This window comes from Neomonachus schauinslandi, chromosome 6, assembly GCF_002201575.2.
Source record: "Neomonachus schauinslandi chromosome 6, ASM220157v2, whole genome shotgun sequence".
Taxonomy (NCBI): Eukaryota; Metazoa; Chordata; class Mammalia; order Carnivora; family Phocidae; genus Neomonachus; species Neomonachus schauinslandi.
Window position 1 is genome coordinate 130,407,015 of NC_058408.1, and position 21,522 is coordinate 130,428,536.

General features: G+C 48.3%; 1 protein-coding gene across 1 annotated transcript in view; it reads left to right on the forward strand.

Annotated features, from left to right (window-relative positions):
• Window positions 1-21,522, forward strand: part of SORCS3 (sortilin related VPS10 domain containing receptor 3) — a 569,369-nt gene that overhangs the window by 247,318 nt on the left and 300,529 nt on the right. Inside the window, exon 3 of the mRNA XM_021699769.1 lies at window positions 3,015-3,114. Within this exon, the coding sequence (XP_021555444.1) occupies window positions 3,015-3,114 (100 nt within the window). The remainder of the gene's footprint in view (window positions 1-3,014; window positions 3,115-21,522) is intronic.

Genomic DNA, 21,522 nt, shown 5'->3' on the forward strand with positions numbered 1-21,522 from the left:
TCCAACTAGATGAGGTATGTTTCCTAGGTGTGACTATGTGTTGAATGGCCACTAGACATTAGCAGCTGGTCAAGAACTTGACCAGCCAAGAACATGAGTGACCATTCATTCATTCTTACAAATGAAGACAAAGCAAAGTGGAATAATACACAAACCAGTACATTCAGCACTTGCTTTGCATCAGACATGGTGCAAGGCATTGGGGCTGTTAGAAGAAATGGCTCTTGCCCTTAGGGAACTATAGTCAAAGAGGAGATCCCAGAATAAAAATAGTATGAGAAACAATAGGATAAATGCTAACATAGAAATATATATAAGGGAATGCAAAGGAAATCATGATTAATTTCCCAGTGGGGAAGCTGGGGGGAGGGTGATATTGGTGCTGTCAAGGTTGAAGAGAAATGTCCCAAGCAGAGGAAATAGCACAGGGACAGTTCAGACAAAGGAATGATACTTGTAGAAATGAGGGCAGTGAAAACACAGGACATTCAGGAAAGTTTGGTGAGGCTGGAGAGAAAGGGGCAGGGAATAGGTGGCTGGAAATGAGTCTAGTGGGGAAGACTGAAGCCATATTTGACAAGACTAAGCTTGAAAGCTACAACCTCATTGTGTGTAGGCAGTGGGTAATTACTACGAGGGATGAGGTAGAGAGACCCAGAGGTTGAAATATGGCCTGATGACAGCGTGGAGGATGGCAGGAGGAGGAGAAGGCTGGAAGAAGAGCATCCAGTTGGGGGACTGTTGCAAAAAATAATGATGCATGAGCCACAGCATTGGCGTGAAGATGGAAAGACCAGGGGTCCAAGTTATTTAGGAGATAGAATCATTAAGTCTTGGGAGACTGAGCTGGGTTGGAGAGATAAAGGCAACAAGCAAGATTGGGAGTGATTCCCCGTGCTGAAAGGTAGAGAGGAGACTGAAGATAAGTCAATTTTGGGGGGCTGGTTATAAAAGTTACCATAGACACTGACCATGTGGAGCCAGTAGCCTAGGGAGAGATTTGAAATACCGATGTTTGTTTATTCAGTAAACATGCCGATTGTGTATGATGTGTACAGCCTGGTTTTGTACATTTTGGGGAGAGGAGAAGTGAATGTCCTTTTTATTTATATATATATATATATATATATATATATATTTTAACATTTCATTATACCTACATCCTGTCAGGAGGTTTCTCATGTGTCATATTTTTGCATCCTTACAAATAAATGCCTTGTGAGATTAAATTTCCCTGATTTTTTCAGTCAAGAAACCTGAGGCTCTAACAGGTTAAGTAATTTGCACCTGGTTATGCAACCAGAGAGCTGCAGATCTAGCAATGAAATAGAGATTTTGTGGGGTGCCTGGGTGGCACAGTTGGTTAAGTGTCTGCCTTCGGCTCAGGTCATGATCCCAGGGTTCTGGGCTCGAGTCCCTCATCGGGCTCCTTGCTCAACGGGGAGTCTGCTTCTCCCTGTCCTTCTGCCCCTCCCCCTGCTTGTGCTTTTTCACGCTCTCCCTGTTAAATAAATAAATAAAATCTTAAAAAAGAAAAAATAGAGATTTTGCTACATCCCGAAGTTCATGTTCTTTGGTCTCACTGTAGTGTTCTCTGAGCTCCCTTGTCCTTCGGGAGCTGATGTTATGCTAGGGGGACCAGAACTTAAAGAAACTCATCACGACGATATCACAGGGCCAAAATGAGGCACGTGCAGTGTGCTTTGGGCGCACTGTGGGCTGGGGAGGCTTGTTTCAGGGCAGAGAGGGGGTGAGGGTGACTGGGAAGAGGGCTAGTGGAGCTTTCACAGAGGTGAGCATGGGCATCTCAGCTGGCGTGGGGACATGAATTTGCTCGATCAGATGATGTGGGGATAACTCCTAAAGGTCATCACACACTACAGGCTTTGGCGACCAGGCTTGTAAAACTGAACTGTGGGCCAGGGTGGGAGCAGATTCTGGGGAGAAGGTGGGTGAAGAATCTGGGAAAAGGTAGGAGTAGGCAGGCATTTAGTTACTAGGGGAGCACCCAGGCAGAGCCGGACCCTGAGATCTGAGGCAGAACGCAGACACCCATGAGGTCGGGTGACCACAGAGAAACTACGCTGACGTTGGACTTTCTAAAGCCTGGGTGGGAGAAGTTTCATGATCTAGCCAGAGAAGGCAATGGGGGAAAGATGGGGTGCGGAGCGGTTGATACTGGTGGTTTGAAAAGGGACGGGGGTAGGTGTGGAGTGGGGTTGGGGAGTGAGGCACAAAGCGTGGCAGCGAGGCTGGGGTCTACCTGTGAGCCACCCTCTCTCCTTCCTCCACCATGGAAAGGCGGGATGGAGAGAAAGGGGCCTATGGCTTCATCTCACTTTGCTCTCTGAGTCCTGACTTGTGGTTTTGGTATAAGGTCAGAACCCTGGAAATTAGGCCCAGAGGACAAGCAGGTAGCCAGCAGGATAACTGGGATGATGAACTGTTAGCGGCACTTCCTAGCACCAGCTTTTGGCCCTGACACACCATGGCTGCTCTGTAAAGCATCCCACCCTCTCCCCGGTGTGGCCTGACGCGGCTGCCGGACCCTCCAAGCTCCTGCCTATGGGGCTTCCTTCCACCCCGGGGGTCCCCAGCCTCGGGCGCAGTGGAGGCGGCGTGAGGTTGGCTGGACTCTGGCGACCTCCGGAGACAGTCTGGCCTCTCGCACAGCTCCCGGCTGGGACTCGGGTCCCTTCACGGCAGCACGCCGAGGCCCCTGGGCTGAACCCCAGGCAGGCGGTCCCCAGCAACAGCTTTCACAGACAGACAGCCTCCCAAAGGGCGAAAAAGCAGGGCTCCGGGAAAGGCCGGGAGCAAAGGGGAGTGAGTTTAGGTAGTAAGCAGGTGCACTAGTCTAATTGCTCTTCAGAAATTAATGGGGCCTTTTATCTCTGAATCACTCCTGTGATTTGGGAACAAAGGTGCACGTTGAAGGAGAGCTTGGCTCCCCTCTGAACACAATCCCCCATTTGGTAAAACAATCTCTCCCTTTCTTTCTCTCTAACCTGCAGATCGACGGATTATGGCACCACCTACGAGAAGCTGAATGACAAAGTGGGTTTGAAGACTGTCCTCAGTTACCTCTACGTCAATCCCACCAACAAAAGGAAGGTAAGACTAAGGGTCAGGGGTCCTGAGCACTCCCCGCGGGGTAGCAGGGCTGCCAGGGGCCAGGTGAGAAGAACAGTGACAGGCCTTCTTTGTAGGGCAGGAACATCACAGACACTGTTTGTCATTGTAACAACTGCCTCGACACTAGTAGTAGCAATAATAATAATAATTTTGACAACAACAGTAAAATGATGTACCTAGGAAGGTGTTCCTCTGTGCTAGGGATGCCTTATCTCATTTATCCTCACAGGGAATCTGTGGGCTAGAAGTTACTGTTGTCCCCATTTTACAGGTGAGGAAACTCAAGGTCAGAGAGATAGTAGGTTTCTAGCCCAAAGGCAGACAGTGGTAAGTAACAGATCCGCGATTTGAGAGTAGCTCTGCTTGTCTCTGGAGTTGAGTTCTTCCACAGCCTCATTCTTTTTGCTGGTCTGTTTTCCGAGAGCTCCTTGTAAACAGGGAGTCTGTTTCTGCCAAGGGAAGGATGCTTCTGGCCCCTCTGCTCTCTGACTTTCCAACTGACTTGACAGCCAGGATGTAGGGGAAATCATAGAAGGCCAGACCGTGGTCATGGAGGCCCGTTGGGAGGAGGGGCCCAGGAGTCCACAGAACGATGGACTGTTTTAGAAAATAAATACCGCATAGTATGTGGGCTCTGGGGTGGGGTGATCTATCTGCAGCCAGGAAGGCATGGCTATTTAGAAACTTAGGCAGGCCTAGCCCCTAGAAACAAACCAGGAATCTAAAAGGCCATGTTCTTGTTTCTCAGAGTCTGACAATGGCACTCCCTAGCTTTCCTCTTGTGATCTGATTTGCATTCCCCTATAGGTTTCTAGCCACTTCTTTTGTGAGAATAAGTGCAGGAGTGAGCCTCAACCCACTGTGCAGATGTCCCTGACCTCTGAGTCCAACCTGGTGGAGTCCAAGCTGGGATGATGATTATTTATGCCGCTCAAAGCAGAACAGCTTTGACTCAGACCCATAGCAGGAGTGCTCACAGCCCCCTGTCTTCTCATTCCCACCTCTGCCACCCCGCTCCCCAGCAAAGGGAGGAAGCAGAATGGGTGACTCCTGGTTTAGTATTGGTGATGGATGCCCAGTGATCTAGCTATGAGGCTCCAGACCTGAGACTATACCCACCAGTCAAGTGCCAGAACCCGGGTGATCATCAGGATGGCTGTTTGGATACCTGTTACTCAGGTGCAGTAGTTTCTCTTTGCTTTGTTCCAAACTGCTGTCATCTCCATAGTTTTCAGTATTGTCATGTGACTAGTTGGATGTCAGAGCTGGAAGGGATCATAGATTTTATCTATAATAGCAGTTATTATTAGTTCTTGAACTTCAGTGCTTTTGCAGAAGTGAGTAAAGCTCTAGATCACTTCTCTGGAAACATGCCCCTGCCCACAGAACTGGAAAACAGTTTTTAGCAGCTTGTCAACAGCTGGAATCCCACGCACAGATCCAGGATGTCCATGGAGTCTCAGTTAAGAATCCTTTATCTGTACCAATAACCTCATTTTACAGAGGAGAAAACAGAAGCCAAAAAAAGCCCACAGAGCCAGAGAGGTGAGAGGTCAGGACTCTTGGTTCTCAGTCCAGATTTCTTGGCTCCAGACTACACTTTGCATCTTTTCCTCCTATACAATCACAGCCTAGTAGTTTACAATGTACAGTCTAGTCCTGTCTTGGAAGCTTGAGGCAGTTGCTTCTTGACCCAGAGGAAAGCTTAGGTGCCACGTCCATGATAAACCTGGACTGAATGCAATCAGCAATGGTCTGTCGCAATCCTTCCTCTGCCCTGCCCACTTCATTAAGAAGGAAGCTGAGGTCCACAGAGGACAGATGGGTCCACCCATGTCACTGAGCTGGTTGGTGGCAGCATTGCCAGTTGGTCTCATGACTCTCAGTATAAAGCTTTTTCCATCCTATGCAAGTGACTTGGGTTCGGATGGAATCATGTCTTGGGGTGTATGCACTGTGGGAGAAGCAGGTTTTTGACATGTGGCAGACACCCTTCAGCGCTGATCTTTGACCTTTGACCACAACAAAGTTAATTGTATTTTCTTGTAGATGATAGGTCAGCTGTCTTTCTCCCAAGTGGTAGATATAAAGGGTCACACCGGTTGGCATCCATTTTGGTGGTCATCTGTCATGTCTGTTTCCTGTTGGGCTTCTACTCATAATGATGTCTCCTTTTATTTATTTATTTATTTATTTATTTTTTAAAGATTTTATTTATTTATTTGAGAGAGAGAATGAGATAGAGAGAGCATGAGAGGGGGGAGGGTCAGAGGGAGAAGCAGACCCCCCGCTGAGCAGGGAACCCGATGCGGGACTTGATCCCGGGACTCCAGGATCATGACCTGAGCCGAAGGCAGTCGCTTAACCAACTGAGCCACCCAGGCGCCCGATGTCTCCTTTTTTTTAAATAATGATGTCTCCTTTGGTCTTTTGCTCTTTTTCTCTACCCCTGACCTCTTTATCTCTCCTTGGTATAACCTAGAGGTGATTAGAAATGCAGGAGGGTTGTTCGGGTGTCTCAGTCCCTTAAGCGTCTGACTCTTCGTTTCAGGTCCTGATCTCAGGGGTCATGACATTGAGCCCGACATCAGGCTCCACACTCAGTACAGAGTCTGCTTGTCCCTCTCTCTCTGCCCCCCCCCGCCACACTTTCTCTTTCTAAAATAAATAAATGAAGTCTTAAACAAAAAGTGCAGAAACAAAGGGTTGGTTAACGCAGATGCTGAGGGTCAGAAAGAACAGAAAGCTGGGATTTAGAGACCACTGGTGCAGAAATTCTGTCTCCCATTTCTCCTTCCTAGAAGTAATATCCACCCCATGGGCTCTCTGGAGCAGTTCCTCATGGGAATTAATCCCCACTTAACAAAAGTTGAGCCTATTTTGTCTTCTCTGAGAAACACCATCAAAGCACAGTTAACTCCCACTTAAGAGTCACTGCTTCCCAGAAAGTTAAAAGCATAGACAGTTTTTTTTCCTCACTCAGATTGGGGAAAGACAAATGACAGGTATTGCCATGGTTTTATTTATTTTCTTTAATAGCAGTAGAAATTCATAAGGAGACTGTGTGATCCTGAAGTGCTTTCTGAATCATCCAAGGAAAAATGAAATTAGATTCTGTTTCATTTTATGGTAGATGTTTTTGATTGTCTTCTGAGCCTCTGGATGCTGACAATTCACAAATACTCTACATGGTGACTTTTCTTTTAACCAGAATATTCAGTTTACTAGAACTACCCTTATCCAGCCCCGTAGGCAAAATGACATTTAGAGATAAATGAAAATACTCTGGTTGGTTTCTTTATTGCTTAGTGCTCTGGGTCATTATGACCTTGTAATTCAACTTTTTTGTTTCCTTCTTAACTATGTCTTAAAGTTTAAACCTGTGGTCTCTGGATTCTCATCTCCGCTTGCATTATGCAAGATCTTCTGATCCTCCAGCACCCAAATTATCTGTAGCTGTCCATGTTCATTGACAGCCAGTGAAAAATCCAGCAGATTTTCAGTTAATCTTGTGGGAACACTTGCTTTTTACTTAATGAGTTATTTATTTAACAGATGGCTACTACTTTCCTTGTAGGCTGTGAGAACATCAGAGATCTGTGGCCCCTGGCAAAACAGTAAATTGTGCTTGCGTTTATATAGTAGCTGGTTTTCTAATGCTTTTTTGACAACATAAAATCTTCAAATGCGGATAGCCAATACGCCATTAGGTTCAAAGTAGAAGTGTTAATGTATATATCCTTCTACCAGTAGGTCTTAGCATTAATTGAACACCTACTATGCTAAGCTGCCTTTTAGGAGCTTAATCTATTTAACCTCCAAACCTCCCAGCCATTAGAAGGCAGGTGAGATAAGGAAATGGCTCTATGTCGATTACCCCAAGGCTGTATTACGTGTAAATGGTGAGTCTGCAAAAACTTTCCCGTTGTCCTAGGTGAGGGAAATGAATGACAAATTCGTCATGATACATCCAGTGATGCTGGACTCCCTAAAGGAAGTTGAGATTTGCACTAGCTGTATTTACTGGTCTTTCCTAAATAAGAGTATTGATATGAAATGCTGGGAGCTACTCCAGTTGAAGTTGTTCTAGACTCTCCTATGACGTGGTGGCATCAGCAATATTTTAAAGACCTTGACCTGCCCTGACTGTATTTGATGTGAATTTTACATCCCTCCCTGTTTGCCTTTCTCCAGCCATTGGCCAAATAGTTCATTACCCAGGTGATGTCTGAGCCTGGCAATTTGCACATGAAGAGCAGTGTGTTCCTTCTTGAAGCAGGCGTGTGTGAGGTTTGTGTCCCTGAGGAGAAGCTCTGCTGGGGGCGGGGGCGGGGGTCTGAGTTCCCTCTCACAGCTTCTTCTGCTCACAGGAGACAAACGTCCCTGGGTTCCTAGAACTCACTGTCAGCCAGTGCTTGCCCTCTCTGGTCCATGCAGAATGGCCCGCGCCAAGGTCAATCATGCATTTAGCAGATCTGTGCTTTGTACAATACAAACATGCTGAAGGCTTTGTGCCCCAACAAGAGGGGTTTGGCTCCTACCTGTGCCTATTTGAGAACAATTCTTTAGGTGGATAGGGAAATGCAGGCATGCTATGCCCAAATTGCTCTGGCTCAAGTGGCTGCCACCTGCAGATTTGGAAAGAGTGCTTTGGAAATGGCAGAGAGCATAGGAAGGTCTGCCAGGGAGTGTGGCTAAATTACTGCAGAGTAGAGGTGGGTGTGCCTCTGTGTGTGTGTGTGTGTGTGCGTGCGTGCGTGTGTGCGTGCGGTGTGTGGGGAGGCTGTACAGTCTGATACCAGAATAGGGTAATTCCTTCTTCTTACTGAGCTGCTCGCAGGTCCCAAGTCCTGGGCTGGGACTTCTATACCCTATTCTAAGTTTCAGTCCTAATCCCCTGAGCCTGGTACTTTTATTCCCATCTGACAGGTGAGGAAACTGAGGCTCAGACAGCTGAGCCACTTGCTTTTTGTCAAGTAGCTAGCAAGGGCAGCCCAGGATCCCCCATTCACCTCTGTGTGACCACACAGACCATGCTGTCTGCTCTGATCCCTAGGCTGGCTGCCCTTGCACAGATAGAAAGACCAGGTGGGTGCAGTCAGCACCCTAATAGTACCTGCTGCTTGGGGTTTTCTGTCCATTAGTGGTAGAGAATTCACCGTTTCTTGGAAGAGGAGGGGAGTTTTAGATCTTCCCTTCCTAATTGATTTACCATTGAGGAGGATAATTACTTCCAGGCTCCCCTGCAGAAATACAGTGGGAACCACCAGTCGGATTTCTCTGACAAGCAAGCCACCTCTGTCAGGCTGTTGAAGAGGCGTAGTGAATGTGGTCGGATGTGGGTTATTTGCATATCATTCTCTTCATACAGCAGCATAACCCTGAGCTCCGTGACACTCGGGAACACCCCGAAACAAAACAAAACAGAGCATTTTAAACTACTGGCCTCCTGTGTTCCCTGACCATGTCTCCTGCGATTGTTGGAGGATCAGGGAAAGTCCACTTTCAATCCACAGATCGTAAAATCTCTTACACTGAAGCAAAGCAGTAACAATCATGAGAAGGAGAATGTGGAGAGCTGATTTCAGGCTGTTAAGCAATCTGTTAAGTGTCTAGCTCTGAGCAAAGTCTTTTGGAGGGGAGTTTCCTTCATTTAGAGATGCTCAGTCTGCTGGGGCAGGGACTGCCAGTGAGTGATGTGGGCCAGGCGGGGACTGCGGTGGCTGTTCCTGAAAGGAGCTTCTACGAATATGCTCCAGATGACCGTGGGCCTGTGGGAATGAGGGCCTGTTGCGGCTGTGACATCACCGTCGTCAATTCCTGATTTGCTGTGCATATTTCCATATGAAACTTTCATATTTTGAAATGTTTCAGATGGGCTAGGATGTGGAGTTTGGAGTGTGGGGCCTGGCAGGCTGTCCCAAATTCATTTCGCTTCCTTGCATCCACGTGGCTTCCTGCGCCATATTCTGAGTACCAAGTTGTTCTCCAGCCAAAAAGTTGGTATTTGTATGTGGCCTTTGGGGGCCACAGGATAAGGATAACAGTAGGTGCTCCTACTGAGGGCCCACAGTGATGCCTTCATGGCCTGTGTGGGATATCAACTAAGTGAAATGTGGCTCACAAAGACTTCCCTTTTGACTCCAAGGAATCGCATAGTAGGTCCTGCTATGCAAAGGGACCTTTGGGGTCACTGAAGGGAAAGACCTTTAGAGTAGGCATAGAAGGGAGATCTCTGCTTTCTGGTCCTGGTTCTGCCCCTGGATAACTGTGTGTTCTTGAATAAGCCAGACCCCACTCAGGGTCTCCGTTTCCCTGTCTGTATAATGGCAAGGTTGGCTTCTTGGAGGTTCCTTCCAGCTCAGGTTGTCTGGATGGCCACCATTTGGACAGTGCTTCTCAGAGGGCTACATCGTAATAGGTGACAATGCGTGGACTTTGGGCTCCATGCACAGCCATTTGGGTAGTCCTTGGAAGGTGTGCTCCCCATAGCTCTTGGCTATATGGACACAGGTTGGCCAGCTAAGCTCTTCCATCCAGGCTAGAAGCTTCTTTTCTGAAGTTACAGTTCCTTGGTCAGAAGGTGGATGCTTTCCAGTAACCCCCCAGCTCTGCCGGTTTAACTTCCGCGGGCTGGCTTCCAGCAGCATGAGATGGCGCAGGTTCACACGAGTGTCCCTGTCCCTGTCCCAGGCATGCATGCCCTCCTCTTGCAGGAGAGGGAACTAGAGGAGCTGTTGGAATGAATGTGCTCTGCAGGCAGCCCAGGTGTGAGGACACGACGGTGATCGCGGGCAGTGCCCCAGCTCGGCTGCATCCCCTGCCAGGCCTCTCCTCACTGTGCGCCCTGCTTTCTCCCTTCACACAATTAATCATCTCACGCATAATCACCAGGTGTCCAAGAGCAAGTAAGACAAGTCCCTCCTTGGGCTGATACTCATTTCTGTTTCCAGCGGTGACAAGTGTCTGAGATACTAACGATGGTGGCATTGATAACACAATGACAACGATGAGCAGCTAGTGTTTTTTTGAGCATTAACTATGTGCCGCAAGTTACCCCATGAATTGACTCATTACTACTTCACCAGCAACCCTGGGATATCGGTCGTATCATTCTTCCATTTACAAATGGCGAAAGTCTGGCCTGAAGAGGTCCGTGACCCACTTGGGTTCGGTTGTTGATGGTCACTTGGTCTAGTGTGCTCACCTAATGCACTATTGCTCCTATTTAATTTTAGACTCACTGAATGTTGGAGTGAAAAGGGCCCTCCAAGGCTGTCTGTGCAGGCTCTCAGCAGAAGAGGCCCCTTGGGGGCTTGTCCCAGGTCATGGAGTCAAGTGCGGCAGAACCAGGGCTGCAGCTGGGTCTACTGACTCCTAATCTGGTGGGTCTGATGGCGAACCCTGGCTGCGAGTGGGTGCAAGTAGGGAACAGCTGGAAGTGTGCTCCCCACCTGTCTCACTGAATGTGTGTTATAGCTGTAGGGTCATACAAACATCCTTAGCTTCTCAGTTCTCTGGTCTCAAAGTCCAAAGGGTAGTTCCTGCTGGAATCCCATTTCAGATGAACCTACCTGAGAAACCAAGGGCCTGAAACCCAAACTGCCTTTTGCATGTTGGAAGACAGGATGTTTGAGTAGCGTGCTCACGGCTACGTGGCTATCCAGGAAACGAGGGGCTGGTGCCCCTGGAGAAGAGATATCGGGGAAGGAACTAGGGTTTCTGGTCTAGGCCTTTCTCTTAGTTGCGGAGATTGGGAAAATCATTTAAATTCTCTAAGCCTCTGTTGTTCCATCTGTAAAATGGGCATAAAAGATCATTTACATATGCCCTCCGTTGGGAGCAAAATGAGGATAAAATGAGAAACATAACATTGACTTGGAGGAAATGAGCTACAGAAAGGGGAGAGAGGATTGTATCTGCTCAGACGGAGCGGGCATTATGATCACAGACTGGAATCAGCCTCCCTGCGCACCGGTTCCTTGGCTATGCCCTGTTGACCATCGGGGCTGCCAAGCCTCCCCTGCTGGGCTGCCTATTCTCTGCTTCCTGGGGGAGAGGCTGCAGCCCCCAGAACCCTGGGTTTTCAAGGGTCCCACAGCCTGCCCTGTCCAGGAGGCACACTGCCACCTTCCCCCCCCCGCCCCCGTAGTCGTCTTCCCTGTCTCTTAAAACCAAGCTTGCTGACAGCCTGAGGGAGGTGGATTTTTCTGCTGATGGAGAGGAATGGTCCCACTCTTGTTAATTCACAACCACCTCATTTTTCTTGCCTCATAAATTAACAGTTACCGAGAGGATAGAGCAGTGTTTATGGGAAAATGTGTGAAAGGAAGGAGTGAAAAAAGGAAAAAGAACAGATCTTGGACCAAACCTTCTTCCTTTATGGATTCCATGTCCAAACCTTTTTCCTCTTATATACCCAGAAAGTGATCCAGAGAGTAACCCCCCCCCGCCCCCCTGCTGAGAATGAAAGCATCAAACTCCATTGCGGGCTGAGGAATGCAAACAAAGGAGAACCAAGATGTCAGAAGAGGGTGGATGCATGAGGGGACAGACCCTGGTTTACAGGTGTCCACCTGTCTTGGCAAGTGTGACTGGTGATGGAGTGGATGTGAAGTGTGGTTCAACTCAAACTAATCACTTAAAGGAAAGAGAATCTAAAGTAATTCTTGGAAATTCACTCTTTAGTCACAAAGTCCCTTTCTCAGCAAATACATGTATGTGGTTCCCCATATAAATTACTGCAGTGTGCTCTAGCCAATAATTTATTTAAAGGCTCATTAAAATGATTACTAGTTTTTTCTTTTGCATTTTATTTGAAAATGGAAAGAATATAAACCTATAGCCTGGCTTCTTTCCAAAGTGCCCTTTGGGGTTTGCATTGAGTATATCATATTTTTTTTTTAATGAAGATATGATTTGCAGTAAGATTGTTCAGGCATTTAAGAGGAATAATAAAAATTAACCACTTAACTGCACTTTTTAGTGGCTTGTGTTTGCCTAGCCTATTTTTTAAAATTTGATTTTTATTGGATTTGCGTTTTATGTGTATGTGTGTGTGTACTTGTGCATCTGTGTGTTCAGAAGGTATCAACAAAGAGCATTAAGGAAACTTCAGAGTTAAGAAATAAGAAAAATAAAACCCTCTTCTTCTTCTGGGCAAACTCTGGTTTGGCATGAACTAAGGATCAAAGGAAAGCCTGTGTTCCCGGGTGGTCATAGGAGATGATGGTTCTGTTTTGCTGCCTGGCTTATCCCAGGGACCCTGGCTGACCACCAAAGTTACTCAGCGAAGCCTCTGAGGAGGGATTCCTTGCAGGGGGTCACTTGGTCTAGTGTGCTCACCTAACTCAGGGTACAGGCGAAGGCAGAGCCAGCAATAGGAATGGAAAGTCTGAGGACTCAACCCAAAGGAGAGGGCATTGAACTGGCGCATGTAGGAGTCAGGTTGGGTACAAGAAAATAACATGATGGGCTGAAAAGAGCTTCCACACCAGGCCGGGATGACCTGTGGGGATGGTGGGGATTTTACATATGAAAGGCTGTTAAAAAACAGGAGATATCCCTATCTCCCGGTCTGAAGGGCTTAATAAAGCACCAAGCTTTGAGGAAGATATCATCCTGTGGCATAATCAGAACCAGTGAAGAGTAGAGGCAAAAACGGGCCGCCTTTGGAAGAAAGCTTGCAATTTGGAGAAGAAAGGGAGAACAAGGGCAATCTATTAGGGGAAGCAGGCTGTGGGGGTTTTAACAGACATATTGGGTTTAGCAGTTGCAAGTCAAGAGAGAGACAGAGTGGGATTAAATATTGTAGACCCCCCAAAATCTCAGGGATGGAGGTAGGACTCAGGGCGGGGGCATAGGGAACCCCAGCAGACGTTTGAGCGGGGACCGACAGGGTGAGAGGTGTCTGTGTGTGTACCGGAGGGCTGGCGAGAGCTGATCGGTGGATGAGGTGCCCGTGTTAAGCATCGCACACCAGCTCTCCATCCTTGCCCTGCCCTCCCCAGACCTCTGGGTGTATTTTCTGAGCATCACAGGCAAGAGCAATTTTAACAAAGAGCTTGGGATGTAGGGTGATGTGTTCTTGCTAATGTTCCGACGCACAGTTATATAGCAAATGGATCTCGCTGCCCCTGAGGTAGAGATATCTGTAACAAAAACAACTACCACCACCACCAGTGAAAGAAATCACTCTATTTTTTTCTTCCTTGGTGAGCTCAGCCAAGCAGAGTGATTGCTACTGGCATGCATGGCTCGCTCCCGGCCCGGCCCCCATTCCCGGCCCAAGGTCAGAATGACAGACGTCCGTACTCAGAGCACACTCGGTTGGTTAGCATGTCCGGGGGATGAGGGGCGAGCATCCTGGGATCCTCGGGTCTGCCAAATGGCTCGGGGGCAGGTCTGCAGCAAGGAAGCCCCCGTCCCTGCCCGCTGGGGGTCTAAGCGGGCAGTGCAGAGTGAGCTGCTGACCTCAGTGACAAATGGAAGCCTCGCTTGGCGCTGGCAGCTCTGTGTGGAGCCCCCCCCCCCCCCGGGGGGGGGGAGATGCAGACAGTCTGCCATGCCATTGCGCAGCACGAGTGTAACTCTGAGAAATGGCTCGGGCTGTCTGAGGATGACCAAATAGAGGAAAGAAACGAGCCAGAGAGGAAGCAGCCACGAGAAATGTGCATGAGTATCTCCTGCCTTCCAGACAGAGAGGAAGATGTGTTCAGTTTAGGAACTTGCCACCTAATCCTGCTTCCTCCCTAGGGCCCAGCAGAGCAGTGTGACTGCAGAAGGGGGAGCTTCACAGCACAGCCTGAGCCTGACTAGCTGGGTGATCTCGCACGTGTCATCTCCCTTCTCTGTACCTCGTTTTCTCATTGGTAAACGGGGCTCCCAATTTTATTTTATTCAATTTTAAGGATTAAATAACATCTGCATGCCGGGCACAGGTGCTTAACAGTGTGCCTTTCTTTCCCCCAGTTAAACGAACCTCTTTGGCTTTGTCCCCTGCTCCATGATGCTTCTCACCCCCCGAGGACCCTGTGTCCATCTAGCTGACTTCACTGTCCTGTGAAAGGGCATCTGTTTTCCTCCAACTAGCATGAGGCAAGGTCCTTCCAACTTCTAAAACAAAAACTTTCCCCCTCTGCATCCCTCCTGTTTTTCTTTCTCCGGCCACCTGCCTGCTGTGTCTTCTTACCGATGTACTGATTGTTTCTACCTCACTTAATGAAGTCTAAATTAAAAGTGATGTTTGCCAGCCCTGGACAGTGTGTGCAAAGCAAGTCTCCACCCCTTATCACCCAAGCCCCATTAGGCAGATGAAGCTGGTGGAGCTGGGATTCGGCTCCAGGGCTGCCTGACCTCAGAGCCCCGCACAGACCCTCCCACGAAACACCACCGCCGTCTATGCAGACGCACATCCGGATGCATTGCTTCCTGTTGGTTGTGTAGAGGTGATCCTTCCTGACGACTGCGGATCTCCTTGCTGTGCGGCGCCAGGCCCAGGAAGCATGCGGGCACTGCAGGCCTGGAGCCCACACTGGCAGACATTGTGTTTAAGTGGGACACTCCTTTGGGACTGAGCTGAGAGAGGAGCCGGTGGTTGGCCCCTCAGAGACCGCAGTTACGGCAGCGGAGCCGGGTGCCCGTGGACACCCGGGGATGCTTAGCCTGCTGCTTGACGTCAGGGACAGGGTCCGGTCGGACTCGGGCATTAGAAAGACAAAAAATGCTGGTGTTTATTGAGCACTCACTGTGTGCCATGCTAATGGTTTTACATGAACATTTTTCTCACACACACAAATATATAAGGTAACACAGTTATTCTCTCTGTTTTGGGAGGAGGGCATGGGGAGACGGTGAGAATGACTGTTTTACGAGTGAGCAGGAGGGAGAGGAGAGAGAAGAAGCAATGGGGGGTCATGGGGAGAGAGAGAGTGAGAGAGAGGATGAGCGCACTGAGGCAAAAACACTAGGTTCTCCTAGGTGGACAGTGGTCAAGCCAGGTTTTGAACCCACATTATCCAACTTTAAAACACAAGGTCTTAAGACAGTGTTTTATTGGCCTTTCTGGGCTTAGATGGGCACCATGATCTTCTAGAATCTCCCTTTGCTATCTACAAAGGAGTGTAGATATGCAGAGGGATGTGTTTCCTTCTCGTTCAGCAATGCCATGGTTCTGTGCTAAGAGGTTCTAAAGAATGTTCTCTGCTGAGGGGAGAAGTCAGAGGAGTGTAGGGTTGCTGAGTTTTCTTAAACATAAGACAAATGAGAGGCTGGGGTGGATGGGGGCAGTAAATAGCCTGTGGAAAGTGCCTTAGCATTCAATAATTCACAAGAGCAGGCAGCAGGACCAAGCTCCGGCATTCCCATTTGGAAGCCCCCACAGGGCGGGGGCTGGCCGGGTTCCTGAAGGTCTCCTTCCACTTGGGCAAGGAGCCATTTTGTTCAGATCCTGACTTTACCTCTTAGCAGCTGGTGGCTTGCGCACATTATTAAATACTGCAAGCTTTTGTTTCCTTGTTGCAACCAGAGTAATTTTCGTACCCAGCTCAGAGGCTGATAGAAGTATTAAATGAGAACTGTTTGCAAATGCTTTGCCAGTGACTGAGCCCTGGTCCCCAGTTTGTAAATACTGCTTATTATTACTCTTATCACTGCCCTAATTTCAAGACAACTGGCTCCTATGGGATAGTTTCATGTTGTGTCTGCCCATTTATGAATGGGCCCTCAGCCTAGCTGGGCACTCTTGGCCTCTCTCTCTCTCGGACTTCGGGTGCTCTGTTTGGAGATGAAGCTGGTCAGTGACTCAAAGGTTGTCTGGTTCAAGCCTCTCGTTAAACTGCTGAAGAAACCAAGTCCCAGTTAGGGGAGGCACTTATTCAAGGTTATACAGGTACTTAATGGCAGAACTGTGGTTTTTGAAATCAGATTTCTGGCTCCAAGCCCAGTGCTCTTCCTGTGAAGTTCCACAGAAAGACACTGCATCGTGCAGGCAGACCTGGAAAGACACATAGTTATGGAGGACGCTGATAACTAGGAGCTTTGTTACGCTCTCTGTCCTTGTCCAATAAACCTGGAGTTTCCAGGGCACTGGGATTAGAAGAGGCCAGGTCAATCTTTCAGACCAGTGGGGAGCCATGTGGTCATAGATAAGGCCCCCAAGGCTCAGGTGGATCCAGAGCAGCCAAAGGCAGCAAAATGAAAGAAGAATCTGAGTCACGACTAGACAAGGAGAGAAAAGGTTGAAATTGGAGAAGGTCTGTTAAAGTCCAAAGGGTGAGAAAAGGCTCCAGATGGGAGGACCAGGCAGAAGGGATGAGAGCAGGGAGAAGACAGGCCATGGAGTACAAGGTGGGCTTGGCCACAGGGACCTGCATTGAGACTGTGAGGTTATTGGCAGCCCGTTTTTATAGGGTACCTTTCGCTTGTCGGGGGATGGTAACAGAGGAGGCACTTGACTGATTAAAGCAGTCAGCCTGGGCCAGACAAGGACAGTCACATAAGAAGAGTAGCAGAGAGATAGGATGCAATTATCCAAAGTGGTCTTTGGCCTGAACCTCCCATCTTCAATCATCCCGGGGGAGGCAGTGACAGCAGAGATATGCATGGAAGCTTTCCTGACTCTGCTCTGGACCTTCGCAGAGGAGTGGGTTGATGTCAGAACAGCATCTTGCACACAGGTTAGCCCTGCAAAGCTGGCTTATAATCATAAACTGCTGGTATCCTGGTCCTAGCTGCCCCACCTTGATCCCGAATCATGGAGCATCCGCATTCGCTAGCTCAGAGCAGACCAGCCTCGCAGACGCAAGGTTGTAAAAAGTTATTTTTCTGGAAGACTCCCTCAGCATTAATGGCCGTGTGGTGTGGCTGTCTGGAGGAGCGGTCTTGCCTCAGCTGGACTCTAAGCCAAGTGTAAATGGTTTCGAGTACTCCCTGTCTCCCTCTTCTCTGGAGCAGCTATAACAATCATTTCTCTTTGGTCTCACAGATGCTTGCTTATGAACTTCTGCATGCCGAGTTTCCCCCTGGAGTCTTAGGGCAGGTACTTGGGACCCAGAGAAGAGTGGACGGTTAAGCTCAGCACCACTTGCTGTAACACACCTTTGTACAGATTTTCTCCCATAGGCACCAGGGAGCTCTTGAAAGTTTCTGAGTAAGGATGGGCCAGATCAAAGTGGTGATGCCTGACAATAAGTGCAAAGTTCTATCACTTTTGGAGAGGATGAGTGTGGTGACGGTCTGCTTCCTCCCCACCTCCTTCTCCCTTACGGCTGCTGGGTCCCTCTCAACTGTGTCAGTTCTGTGACCTTGGACAAGTTTTAAATGCTCCAGGCCTCAGGCGCTTGTCTCTAAAATGGAAATTATCACACCTGCCTGGATCAGTTAGGATGCTTGGGCTCCAGGAGGCACAGAAAGCCCTGTCTTGCCCCGCTAAAGTGTGGGGGATTTATTGCTTCCTGTGATGACGTCTAAGGTAGGGTACTTTCCAGGTCGTTAATGCACCAGCACCGTGACATCGTCAAGGGCCAGCTCCTTTTACTATTTCTGCTTTGCCATCTAGAGTGTTTGTCCTCGGGCTGCTTTCCTCATCTCGGGGGGAAGACGGTTGCAGTTCTAGAATCACATCCAGACATGAAAATGTCCAGAGGAAGAATAGGAGACAGCACATTTTCCGAATGAGGGATGTGCTGCCAGACCCTCCCAGCTCCCAGCAGGGCATCCCTCGCCAGGACTGGGCAGACCGGGGCGGCCAGCCGCCTCTGAGCACATGCCCACACGCAGGAGGCACCGCACAGAATTTGTTAGGAGGAGAGAAGGAGAGGCGTGGGTCATAATGTCATATAGACATTAGCACCCTTCCTGCTCACCATCCTTCCCATCTTTATGTCCTGGCTCTCAGTGGTGCGTGTCTACTCCACCTACCAAAATCTTACTCCTCTTATAAAAGTTCAGCTTGTACCTTCCTTCCTCTGTGAGGTTTTCCCTGACACCCCAATATCTCACTTCCTTTTTTTCCCACATAGAACTTTTACCTCCCATTCTTGAAACTCTGTAGGTGATCTGTGGATGGTCTGCATTATATAACTTGAGGAACCTTGAAAAATATTGAAACCCACTGCACTTCCTTCTGGAGATTCTGATTCTATAGGTCTGCGGAATTTTGGGGATATGTATTAAACAAAAAAAGTCTCCTAGGCATTCTTGATGGAAAGCCAGGTTTGGAAATAATTTCTGGAACTTAACATCAGCGCTTCATCACCCACTGTGAAGGTGGTGGGTAAGTTTTCAAGTCTTGTCCCTGGACGGAGAGCGGGAACCCTATCTCATATATTTTTTGGGTGCTGCTTAACACACAGCCTGGGCACGTGTGTGCTATGAGTAGTTTTTAAAGTGTGTTTTCACAGAGTGTTTTGAGTGAGAGGAGTTTTAAAAAAAAATTCCAGAGTTGTTCTAGATGTGTGGGTAAACATACTCATTTCATCTCTACCTCTAGTATTCCAAGACTCACAACCAGAAGAGGCTTGCTGATGTGTCCCTCTGCCCTCCCTGCCTGAGGGATAGGTGGATGTGCCGGCTCACACCCAGTTCCAGTCTCCCCGCTCAGTGCTCCTCTCCTCCCTTCAGAATCATAACCAATTGAGAAGGTCTGGCTGTGCTTTCCTTCACAACAGCAGAGGCGGAAGAAGTCAAAATTGACTTCACATTATCTCTGGAAACAGCCGGTGCTGGGAAGGGGCACTTTGCACTGCTTCCTTGTCACCAGTAATAATCTCTGTAGCGTGTGATGGCGTTTCGGGTTGGAGTTCCAGGGAGCTGATGGGGATCCTGAGCAGCAGAGCTGTCTGCTCCATGAGCGTCCTCCCCGTGACTGGGGTGCATGCTGGCTTGCTTTGAGCACTGAGGGGGACTATGAAGGAAGAGCCGATACCAGCCCATAGCATACTCACTGGGTGCTGGGGTCGGGACTGTCTTTACAGGCATGATATGATTAATCCTTAAAACAGCCCTTTGACCCTTGTGAGTTAGGCACCGCAATGACCCCCATTTGGCAGCTCTGGGAACAGAGCCTGAGGGGGGTTGAGAAATCTGCCCCACTAAGAAGTTGATGACCTAAGTTTTAAACTCAGGTTTGATTGACTCTAGATTCCATACTCTGACCCACTCCCTGTCCTGAGTTCTAGAAAATACACATAGCTGCTTTCAAAGGGTCTGGAGTTACGCCATTGATTCTGACCTCTGGCTGCCCTTCAGACTTCCTGAGGAGCTGTAAAGCCACCCACGCCCAGGCATCACTTCAGGGACTGTGAATAGATTTGGGTAGGGTGAGGCCCTGGATTTTACAGATACAGTTTTCTAGATAATTCCAGTGTGCTTCTAGCATCAAGAACTGCTGGTTTAGTTGGAGTGAAGGACATTTTTATCCGTGGACTCTTTGGGAGTATGTCTTATGCCCTGGGCCTTTGCTTTCATGGAGGCATCCCCAGGAGGGTGAGAAGGGCTGTGGGGCACAGAGGAAGGAGACGCTGATTCTGCCCAACAGGGTCGGGAAGGCTCTGAGTGAAGCTAGTATTTAAGCTGAGTGAGCACAGTAGTAGGGCTTTACTGAGGACTGATGGTGGGGTGGGTGCAAGGGCTTTCTGGGCAGAGGAAGTAGCATGTACAGTGACACAGATGTGTGCGGGAGGGAAATGTGTTCAGGACTGCCCAGGAACGTGGGTGAGGTAGGGTGAAAGCACACAGGGGGAGGTGCCAGAGGGGAAGGAGCGGTGGTAAGGGGCCGCATGATTAAGGGTCTCCTATATTGGGCAAGGGAGGTTTTTTGTTGTTGTTGTTTGTTTTGTTGTTGTTATTGTTTACCTTGACGGAATAGGGAGTCATTGGATCTGATTGGTGTCTTAGAAAGATCACTGGGGGCACAGTGATTTAAGAGGATGGGGAGCATCCTGTAGATACTAGACTGACAGCAGTCTAGTATGACATTGCCTTACAAAAGCAAAAAAGAAGATTAGAAGCCACCTGAATGCCCAACCATGAGAGATTTATTAGTAAATTAAAAACATTAGTATGATGGAATACTATATAGAGATTAAAGATTATTTTTGTTGATATGGAAAGCTATTTGCTATATATAAATTTAAAAAATGTGATAGAATGATATGTTAGAAATAGAACAGGATCCCCCCACCCCCCCCCAAAAAAAAGAAAGAAAGGCTGCCCCGATGTTCTAGGCAAGGGCTGACGTGGGCATGGACTCTAGCAGTGGTGGAAGGATGCCCTGGGAGTTGGCCATGAGAAGTGCTAGAGAGGTAAGTTCAGCCCAGCTTAGTGCTTGCTTAGATGTGGGGGTGACAGAGAAGATTGTAGGGTAGGTCTCAGGATTTTAGCTGAGTGGCTGGGTAAATGTGTTAGGGCTGGGGTATTCATAAGCCATGCATGGACTACAGAGCAAGAGGCTTTGGACCACAGATAGTTTGGTTGGGGTACGTTGAGTTTGATACTGTTGGATATCCAGAGAAGAAGGCTTTTAGGCAGTTGTATTGATGGGTCCAGATCCTAGGAGACAGGCTTATGCTTAAGAGCACCCATAAGTCTTGGCAAACAAATATAAAGTCAACGATACAGTCTGTTTGCGATTCTTGTTGTTGAACCTAGTATTGGGTGCCTATCAGCCCGGCTAGCCATCAATTCAGCAAACATTTATTGAAAACTTACTCTGTGCTCAGCACAATGCCAGGCACTGGGATCACCAAGATGAATGGGACTTGGTCTCTGTCCAAGAAACGTATTATAATAGAGAGGGATGTATCAAGTGCGTTGGTAACACAGAGGAATGGGCAATTAATTCTACCATGAGTAGTTAGAGGAGGACACAGAGCAGAGGTCACATTTGACTAGGCCTGAAAAGATGAGTTCGAGTTTGCCAAGTGGATCAGTGTTTTATGCATTGCCACTGCAGTTGAATTTCACTTTAGAAATTAAGCATTTTTGAATTTGCATTCATTAATTTGAATGCCAGGAAGAGGAATATTAAATCCATTAGAAGAGTCCACTATAAAATTCAAGAAGTTCCTTTCTAAGAGGATAGCAAACACCGACTGTGTTTTGCAGAACATTTTAAGTTCTCTCTCAGTTTGGCTGAAAGCTCCTATCACTTGCACTCAACCACGAGGCAAAGTGACATTGAGTATCTGGTATGTTTTCCTTCAGTCCCTACTAGCCAAGTCAAGCTTGGGTCTCGGAAGGACAACCCTTCTTCAAGCTCTAGGCTGATGCCCATTCCCCACGGCTGCTTAAATAGGAACTGGTGAACCAGTTCTTGCTCACCGCAAGGGGCCTTCCTGAAGGTCACCCAGCAGAGTGGTGGCAGAATCCCACTGCCGTACGCACCTT